The sequence below is a fragment of the Mustela lutreola genome, chromosome 13 (genome assembly GCF_030435805.1).
Source record: "Mustela lutreola isolate mMusLut2 chromosome 13, mMusLut2.pri, whole genome shotgun sequence".
Lineage (NCBI taxonomy): Eukaryota > Metazoa > Chordata > Mammalia > Carnivora > Mustelidae > Mustela > Mustela lutreola.
This window is the reverse complement of record NC_081302.1, coordinates 77,187,685-77,197,486: the sequence shown is the minus strand read 5'-3', so window position 1 is coordinate 77,197,486 and position 9,802 is coordinate 77,187,685. Positions and strand designations below refer to the sequence as shown.

At 49.3% G+C, this 9,802-nt stretch overlaps 1 protein-coding gene across 2 annotated transcripts; it reads right to left on the bottom strand.

Annotated features, from left to right (window-relative positions):
- Positions 1 to 671: 671 nt before the first annotated feature.
- On the bottom strand, positions 672 to 8,644 carry LOC131813496 (ral guanine nucleotide dissociation stimulator-like). 2 transcript variants are annotated; one of them, XM_059143800.1, is made up of 9 exons: positions 7,990 to 8,644; positions 6,819 to 6,979; positions 5,907 to 6,024; positions 5,437 to 5,494; positions 4,931 to 5,038; positions 3,144 to 3,337; positions 2,500 to 2,559; positions 1,373 to 1,566; positions 672 to 1,121 (listed from the first exon to the last, which is right to left on the bottom strand). In XM_059143800.1, exons 3-9 carry the CDS (start codon positions 5,981 to 5,983, stop codon positions 694 to 696), a joined length of 1,119 nt encoding a protein of 372 aa, XP_058999783.1. In that variant the 5' UTR covers positions 5,984 to 6,024; positions 6,819 to 6,979; positions 7,990 to 8,644; the 3' UTR covers positions 672 to 693. The 2 variants fall into 2 exon arrangements, with proteins under 2 accessions (XP_058999783.1, XP_058999784.1); XM_059143801.1 differs by lacking the exon at positions 6,819 to 6,979 and having other exon boundaries at positions 7,990 to 8,642.
- Between the last annotated feature and the right edge of the window lie 1,158 nt (positions 8,645 to 9,802).

The window sequence follows — 9,802 nt, the reverse complement described above, 5'->3', positions numbered from 1 at the left end:
GCCATGTATTATAGGGGATTGTTCATTGGTAGAAGGAACATGCCTTCCTTTTTTCATCTTTAAATCATTATTGACTAAATAAACATAGTCTGGATAAAGCCTAAAGAACTCTTTTATGACCTAACTTGTTAGCAAGAAATGAGAATATTGAAGATATAATTTTAATATTTGATAACATGCCCATTAGAATAGTTGAAACGTAGACTATCCAGAAAAATGAAAGCATGTAAAGGTGTCTCATGGACCCAGACATTTCTCTCATGGTTTCTGCTTTTCAAGGCATGCTTCTAAATGGGAAACCTAGCTCAGAATGAAAACAGTTCATTTGGGGGCTTCCCGTGATCTCTGTTCTTTCAGGAACATTCCTATGTAATAAAATGTTATTTATATAACAAAGTGTGCAAAGAGGGGAATCACGCTTATGTTCTGCAGACACACACAGAAGGCCATACTGTAGGATTCCAGGCAGAGTAAAATCCAAGTGGAGGTGAAGTGGCCGAGACAGAGAGCAGAGCAGCGGTTGCAGGGACTGGGGGAGGGACAGAGCAGTGAGCGATGAGGAGCGCAGGCGTCTCTGTGACGGAAACGTCGTAGAACGACATGGTTGTGCAACACCCTGGATGGACCTAATGAGACCTCCATATCCCACTGCAAAGGATGCGAGTAAAATGTTATGTAAACTCAAATTCTACTTTATTTAATTAAATCTAGTATGTAATTATATACATATACACAAAACAGAAGAAATACAAATAAAGCAACGAGGGCGATGGGAAAGACATGCTTTCTGGTTGTAGCAAGCACGAGGTGCTGCTCAGGAGCGGAGCCTGCTTGCTCCACGGAGGCAGGGGGCGGCAGCTCGGGGGCAGGACCCTGCTGGTCATCCAGGAAAGTCAAAAGGCCTGGTGGCTCTTCCGTGGCAGAGAAGTGAATGAGGCCCCTGACGACCATCTGCCCTGGCCCCAACGGGTCAGGGGGGGTCACTGGTCTTCCTATCCCATAGTGAGCAGCCATAGCAGGGATGGCGGGGACCAGCTCAGGCCCCAGAGGTGCAGCGGGTGCCAGAGTGGCTGCTGGAAGAACTTCCTGAGACACATCCTGATCTGGCTCTGGGGCCGGTGCTGTAGCTCCAAGAAGAGAAAGCATCATCAGCTTGGTTGACTTCCCTCTCGCCTTTCCCTTTCCCTACCACTCAGCGTGGCCTGTGTTCAAGACCCAGCCCCTGGAAGGTGTCCCCAACAGAAGCCCATGGGGACAGGGATCTGAGACGACTCACTCTTCTCGGCCCAACTACAATCTACTGAGGCTTCCTCAGGGTGGCCCACCCTGCCTCCTCCTCAGGCCCACATCAGTTACCCCCAGTCCTCCTCACCCCCAGCCTCTGGCTCTGTGGTCTCAGCGCGCTGCCTTTCTGGGAGCAGAAGCTGGGCACGGCGCAGCAGGTCCGAGCCAGGCGCATTGACCTGCAGGTAGGCCAGTAGAGCATGCAAGTTGGGATACTCTGGAGGCTGCACAAAATCCCCTGGATACCTTTCCACCCACATATCCAGGATGGCATAGACGGCCCTGGGGACAGACATGGAGGCAGAGAAGTCAGAGGACAGGGTAAGCATCCAAACGAATATCCCAGGGAACCCCTGTAGGAACCTGGGCCCCTGGGCTTCCAGCTCCTGTCCGAGACCAGTCGGACTCCTTGTCCACCTGCGACCTGGCAGTCTTGCCTGAGACAGGCCTGCTCCCAGACGGTGGGCTGGCCAATAGCCTCTGGGAGTGGGAGTCCTTGATCAACGGGGGGAGCATTTCTGGACTTCTTAGGGGAGCTGAACACACTCCTCAGTCTGTCTCCTTGCCCATGAGCCACTTCAATTCAACTGCATGTGCCCAGGGAGGGGTGGTGTCTGGTTTCTTAATTACCCTCACTGCACTCGCCTCTGCTCCGTGAAGATCCAACCGAGGAGGGAACAAAGGGACTCTGTCTCTAGCCAGGCCTTCCCAGGACCCTCCCCGTACCTCCACTGTTACCTCCTCTGCCCATTCACTAGGTGCCATGAGAGTGGGTCTGTTTCCACTGACACTCACCTCCCACAGGGTGTGGGATGTCTGCTGCTCCCTGGGCTCTACTGAGTCACCACTGTCCCTGAGCCCCCTCTGAGCACTGAGTGCAGGTGCCAACAGACTGCTGTGCGATGCTTCCTAAATCCTGCGTTCTGGGTCCCAGAATTGGGGCAGAGAGAGGGCTGGGAGGGGGCAGCGATGGAGCATGACCCTCTCAGGGGTTGAAGCTGTCCTCCAACCCCCTCTGCTCTCCCACAGTGCTCACACACCTACCGCAGCTCCCCAGTGCACCTTCCTAGTTTCCAGTAGAAGCTCTCAGACATTTACTGTAAAGCAGGAATCACAGAGGGGTGCGTGAAGGTCCAGAAGCCCCTTGAACTCACAGGACCCTCACTGCCCTGCTGGAGAGGGAAGGCCCTCCTGGAGCAGCCAAAGCTTACTCACATGTTGCGCCGGTCCTGGGATCTCTTGACCACTTTATACGTGGAGTAAACACATCCGAATCTAGAGGAGGCCAGGGGGCATCACATGAGATCTGTGGATGTTGGCTCTCACCATTTGACCCTTGACTAGCCTGCAGCCCTTGGGTGCTGTCTGTTCTGTGCCGGGATCCCATTCAGCTCCGAGATAATTGCCTCCACCTACTGGGGCTTCCTGAATGCTTGCTGAATGAAAGGGCCCCAACCAGCCCATCACGAACATCTGAGGGGGTCTGGCCCCTGCTCACCCTCAGGGATGCCTGCTCTGGATTCACCCACACACAGACCCCAGAAGGAATCTCATATCTCCCTTTCAGTGGCAAAGGAGCCCAGCTCAAGATCACATTGAGAGTCTGGAATGAGGCAGAGGTTTCATCATGAGGGGCACGGGAATGTTCAAAGAGCATGCCCACTGGCCCAACAGCAGAATTTTCCACTGGCGCAGGCTACCAAGTGTTCTTTCCCTACCATACCCCACTGAGTCCCTATAATACCTTTGCCCCAGTTAGGAGTAAGGGAAGCTTGGGGAAGCTTGGGGTCCTGCCAAGTCTCACAACCAGGCATTGGCCTAATCCCACGGAGCAGTTAGGGGCAGGGGAGGGTGCTCACCTTGCAAAGAGGAGGCCCAGCACCTCCTGGGTGGTAGCAAAGCTGCGGTAGATTTCCAGAAATGTGTGAACATAGTTTAGATCTTGTTTTATGACGGCAGTCACCAGGTAATCTATTCCGGCCTCCAATGAACTGGCACGAGTGTTCCATACTATCGAGGTCTTATTCCTCTTCCTCGTTGAGCCATTTTCCCCCTGAGGTGAATCAGAGGAGACATGAGTCAGTGCTGTGGCCACCAGGAGGGTTGGGGCTTGGAGGGCAGAATGAGCCCCCAGATCTCAGGGACTTAAGCAAGAGGTGGGACAAGAGAGCCCAGTGTCCGGAAAAGAATCGGGTGACTCAGTGTCTCATTGGGTTTAGCCTAAGACTCTTGGTTTTGCTTCAGGTCATGCTCTCCCTGTCCTGAGGCTGCGTTCCTTGTAGGGCTGTGTCCATAGGGGCAGTGTCTGCTTGAGGATTCTGTCTCTCCCTCTGCTTCTCCCCACTCTCCCCCTGCCTCCTTCTCAATCCATCCATCAATCAATCAATCAATTAAGAACTCTTTAAGGAAGGGATATCTGGGTGGCTCAGTGGGTTAAAGCCTCTGCCTTTGGCTTAGGTCATGATCTCACGGTCCTGGGATCGAGCCCCGCATCGGGCTCTCTATTCGGTGGGGAGCCTACTTCCCCTCTCTGTCTCAGCCTGCCTCTCTGCCTACTTGTGATCTCTGTCTGTCAAATAAAGAAATAAAATTTTAAAAAAAGAAAGAAAGAAAAAAACCTTAAAGAAAAACAGAAAATGTTCTTGGTATCCATACAAAGAATTGAAAAAAATGATGTCTGAACTTGCTAGTATCTCAGGTCCTTTTGTGAGCGAAGTATTAGTAGCACGTCCCTGCATGAGTGGCATGGATCCTGTGATTTCTGATGACATAGCCCATTCTTTTTATTTTTTTTTAAAGATTATTTATTTATTTATTTGACAGAGAGAGAGAGGTCACAAGTAGGCAGAGAGGCAGCCAGATAGAGATGGGGAAGCAGGTTCCCCGCTGAGCAGAGACCCCAACGTGGGCCTTGATCCCAGGATCATGAGACCATGACCTGAGCTGCAGGCAGAGGCTGAACCCCCTGAGCCACCCTGGCACCCAACATATCTCATTCTTGAGATGAGAACACAGACGTTTTAGGTGAGAGGGCTTAGGATAGGAGGGCACGGAGGCTGTAGGATGCAGCACTGTTCATTGGCCACAGAAGGGGATTATATCCAGTCCTGCCCCTGTAAAGGGCTCGATGCCGGTGATAAATGACTGGCCTGGACTGCTGTGCAGTGCAGTGAGGCCCCTGTTCCTGACCCTAGGGGCCCCAAAGATGTGTTCCATCAAAAGAAAAGCACAGAGCAAGAGACAGAGTACCATGGGCCCCATGTCCCTTTGGATCAGAATCTCCCAACTCACTCTTGCAAATGATCATTTGCAAGATTTGTATAACCTGAGGAAGGACTGTTGGGCCAATGGAGACACCTGGGAGCACGAGTTAGGAAAATGCCTAGGCCAGGGCAAATGGAGTCTAGATCAACGGGATGAGACCTGGTCTAAAGTCTCTTTAATGATACTCCTATAAGATTGTGGACAATGGCTGTGCTTCTGTCCAAGGCGTGGGCAGGACCGTGAGGGCCAGTTTGGGGAAGAGATGGGATGCAGATTCACGGGAGTACAGGACTCTAGGAGGCCAGGCTGGCTTCTAGGAAGTGGGGCCCTTGGTGCTGCATCGGTGTCCCGGGGGTCGAGTCTCCCCAGCACCTGCTCTCACCCTGAGCCAGCGCCAGACTCTGTTGGCCCTGTGTGGCTTCTTGTCCTTCGTGGAAGGATAGCAGGCAATCTCCTCGTTCACCTCCTCCACCATGTCCTCTGGAGCGTTCTGTAAAGACAGTGCCCAGCAGCCACGCAGGAGGCCTTAGAGCCCTGTTTGGAGGCCTTTGCTGGTCTTCAGACCCAGGGTGCTCCATTCCAGACACACCATAGCCCAGGATGCAGAGCCCTCCCCCAAGGAGAGAAAAGTGGTCCAGCTTCAGGACCTTGGATGTGCTCTGGCACAGCTCAGAGTCACCTCAGGAATCCCCGGTGCACCCAGCCCACCATGACATTGGTGTGAACAAGAAGGGATCACCAGGGTATCCACTGTACTCACCCTCCTCCAGCCCATGGGCGGGAACCCCCACATATCCCTCCTCCCCTCAAACTCCAGAGGAAGGGATGGGGCTTCCCTAGCACGGTTCAGAGGGGTGGGCATCGCCTAGTCTCCTCAGTAGTAAGTACCTTATGGCGTCTCCCTCGAAATATCCTGAGGCATCGCGGGGGTGGTTTCAGCCAACTTCTGCAACATGAAAACAAGCCATTTTCCTGGGGGTTCTGGTACCCAGAGCCCCGGGATGTACGTAGACAGGACAAAAACATCTTTCTGTGTCAGACGTTTCTGTCCAAATAGCCCTGATACCGGACTAGAGTGTGGGTCCTGGTTGCAGGGGTTACAAGTTGTGGGCCTTTGTGACCCAGGCAGTGACATCACTGCCTGTGATCCCCTACCGGGGCCCACTCCTGGTTGGACCCCTACATGAACAGTGCTCCGGTCTGCCATCTCCTCATCTCCCTTCTGCATGCAAGACATCTTATCTGTACACAGTGACCCCAACACACCCCTCGGAACAGGCCCCCAGGGAAGGTCTGGGAGAAGCTAGGTCCCCAGCTTGCAAACACACCTGGTTTCAGACACAAGTCTCTATACTTACCTGGTTTGGACCTTAGATAAGCCGTTGTGCCTGACAGGGATGGTCCCTTCTCTGCAAAATACGGATGATTCCAGCATGTCTTTCTATCAGATGTCCACAGGCATAGGTTGGATAATAGCTATGATGTTAGAGGAGTGCTGTCACAGGTAGGAAATACCTCCCACCCAATTTCCTCCCTCCTATCAACTTCTTGGAATCTGCTACTAATGGGATCCCACCCCACAGTCCCTCCTGCGGTGTGTGTGTTTGTGTGCACAAGCACACTTGCTCCTGTGTACACACATGTGTTCATCAGTGCTCATATTCTGGAGTCCCAGAAGACAACAGCCCCACCTACAAAGGGCTGGGTAGTAGCTTCTCAAGAACGTAGGCTTCGAATTTTCAATGAAATCCCTTAGTAAGGGACTGACCTTGGCCCTTGGCCCTTGGCCCTTGGGTGGGAACAAGTTATGCGGATGATAGGGCTATGGATACATCCGAGGGGAGGCACCTACCTGAAGAAGCCTACTGCAAAGTTTCTATCGACAGACAGGTGCTTGATTGAAACATTTAGGTGTTTACCCCTGTCTGGGACATTCCTGACTTAAAAGTGTTCAAGGGGTGAAGTGGGGTGATATCCCAGGTGTGACAGCATGATCTCAGGATCCTGGTGGTCCCCAGAAGACCAGGTGGGGCCCGAATGCTTCAGAGTTTCCAGACATCAGTTAGGGAAAATGGCTGAAAACCATGAAGCTACGTCCCGGCTTTCTACACTGTAAAGCCCTGTAGTCCGAATCACAGCATAGTTGGGTGATCACTTTCCTGGGAGAGGTCCAGAAGAAGCAGGAGCTTGGTGAGACCTCTGACACCTTGCAGGTCTGGTGTTGGTCTGTGTCACTGGAATCCATAGAACCTGGAGTGGGTGGTTCCCACCTCCTGGGTGGCTCTGCTGGTTAAGCAACTGCCTTCAGCTCAGGTCATGATCCCGGATTCCTGGGATCGAATCTCACTTAGGGCTTCAGCTCCATGGGGAGTCTGCTTCTCCCTCTGACCTTCTCCGCTCTCATGCACTCCCTCACTCAAATAAATAAAATCTTTAAAAATAAAACAAAACAAAACAATTGGAATTGGAACTCAGTCACGCGCCTACGATAAAAATGCCTCGTCCCTGGCAGGGTGAACGCAGAGTTCTGACAGAATCCGAGGAGATAAGACCGGTGGAATGTTTTTTTCTGTGCGGGCTCACTGAAGAGCTGGGTGTGAATTTTCAGCTCTGGGGTAGGGAGCAGGGTGCGGTGACAGTCACCTCAGCCATTGGTGCTGCAAGCCTTCAGGGAGTAAAACAGCGGCACTTGCTGGAACCCAGGGCCCATCTCTGCTGCTTGGGCCAGCTGCAGTTGCACCAGGGGAAGTCCCCCTGAGGATCAGGGCAAGAGCCCCTCCCCTAGAAGGCCATCACGAACAGCTCACCCCTCTCGAGTTCACTGATCAGAGAGGGCTGCAAAGCTGCAGAGCTCAGGGAAATCACTAGGTAGCATTCTTTGTATTTTTATTTTGTAGCCTTTTATTTTTTTCAGGTTTTTCTTACTTTCATCTCCTTTTAAATAATTCTTATTAGAAAGAGAGTGTGTGGGGGGGTGTGGTTGGGCAGAGGCAGAGAATCTTCAAGCAGACCCCCTGCTGAGCACAGAGTCCAACTCAGGGCAGGATCCCCGGACTCAAAAGATCAAGACCTGAGCTGAAACTCAACAACTGAGCCACCAAGGCTCCCCTCCAACAGTAGCCTTAAGTGAGAAGAAATTAAAATTAGATCAATCCTAAATATGCATGAATTTTAAAAAAGAGTAGAAGGAAGAGAAAGAAGAAAGCCAAGAGCAGCGAGAGCGTAGTCAAGGAGTAATATGAATTTTACTAAAGTGTGGCATGAGACAAAACTAGAAAGAAAGAAAGAAAGAACTTTATTAGTAGTATCTCTGTGGTATGACCAAATGTGCTTTGTTTTTATAATACATACTTGAAAAAATGTCTTCCTATTATTTAAAGCATGCATGAATTATTTCAATTTTATTTTTAATATTTAAAGAAAGGGTGTTATATAATTTACTTTCTCAAATGTCTTAGGACTTCTGGCAGGAATCCTCCTCAACCACGCTGCATCGCCAAAGGTCTTGGAGGTGATCCTTGACTGTGTTCTCGAACATGAACCAGTAATAGTCGACATTCCTGCATCGTGTTTGTTTCTGTTATTGTCCTTGCCACAGTGAAAAGTACTTATTAATTTTCTTATGTACATATTAAGTGTCTCTTTCTGTCTCACTTATCAACTCCAAAAGGGCAGTCACCTTTTCTGTTTTATTCACCAATATATAATCAATTGCCTAGCACAATGACACATGAGGTAGGAACTCAATAAATACCTTTGAATGAATAAATATATAAACCAAGAAAGTGAAATTGTATCACAGAGTTTGGAAGTGTAATCGAAAATGTATAAATGCAAATAAAAATTGATTCATTGGAGCAAATGGTTGCCAATTTGTCATCACAAAATGGACCATTAGTGTCCAGATTATTTTTTTTTACTGCTTTCTCATTACTATTTTTCACTAAGATTTGCTATTCCCAAAACATAGCCATATCATCTGGGAAAAGAATAAACAGTTTTTTCTGATGTAGTGTAAACTCGTGAACCAGCACGAAGGTGAGGCAATTGATGCCCCCAGAGCACACGATGTCAGGAGACACTCACGCCTAGGTTTGTGCAAGCCTCAGCCATGAACCTTCATAACCCTGCAAGCGAGTGGCTCCTTAAATTTTGTACCCTAGTGGCCTCCCTTGTCCCATTCTGGCATCTCTGTTAGTTTATCGATTATTTGTTCTTTCTGTAAACTTATCCTTGGGAGAGAATAGAGTGCATGTCCAGGCTATGTCAGCTTGCCAACAGCAGGTTCATGAATGTCCTTCTTTTCCTACACAGATTTCTTTCCATCTCTTGACTGCCTGCCAGACCCACATAACAAAACCTCCAGGTTGGTTAGGATGATCTCTTTCCTTTCCTCCAGTCCCATACTGCTAATTGGGACCAAGCTGACTGGCTGCACTAAACATTTTTGTTATCCAACCTTAGCTGGTGTGTAATGAGACTTGTTACTCTGCTCTTCTTCATCACTCTGTGCAGGCCAGAGTTTACCAATGAGGTGCTGGGTCTCAGTGCATAGACCCCTTTCTTTGCCTTCAACATACTTTATGTTAACTACTTCCCAACATTTAAAATTGCCAATTTTACATGAAAATCCAAATATCTAAAATCTCAAAAATGGAAAAAAACCACATTTTTCAAAAGATTTTCTTTTATTAATTTTAGAAAAAGAGAGAGAGGATGTGCACGTGCATGAGTTGGAGGAGGGGCAGAGGCAGAGGGAGAGGAAAAGACACCTAAACAGACCCCATGCTAAGCAGGGAACCCTACAGAAGCCTTAATCTCACCACCCAATCATGACCTGAGCCAAAACCAAGAGTTGGTGCTTAATCAACAGAGCCGCCCAAGTGCCCCATACAACACATTTAAAAAAAAAAAAAAAAGAAGATCTTACAAGATTTTTCTCAGTGTCTGTTTGTTAGGAAAAAGATTTCCACTCCCCTCACAAATTAGAGAACTGGTTTAACATATATCTCCTGGAGACTTTCTTAACTTGGTTTGCTGACCTTCTTCAGGATGGGTTCTAGCAATTTGCTTCCACACAGCCTCTTTCCTTGATGAATATGCATCAGCAAATGCCTTCCATGTACATTAACACTATTCCCCAAATACTTTCTCTCCATCTATACACAGGATATGGACTGTATATCTGACTTTGTTTGGATGGATCGGGCCATGGAACTAGTTCTAGCAATGAGTGATGAGTAGAAATTTTATG

Coding starts and splice junctions, on each gene's coding strand:
- LOC131813496 (XM_059143800.1), bottom strand. CDS start 5,983: ATGCTGGAATCATCCGTATTTTGCAGAGAAGGGACCATCCCTGTCAGG. Junction 2,560..3,143: donor CTGGGCCTCCTCTTTGCAAG/GTGAGCACCCTC, acceptor GGCCTCCTCTAG/ATTCGGATGTGTTTACTCCA. Junction 1,122..1,372: donor CACAGAGCCAGAGGCTGGGG/GTGAGGAGGACT, acceptor TTGGAGCTACAG/CACCGGCCCCAGAGCCAGAT.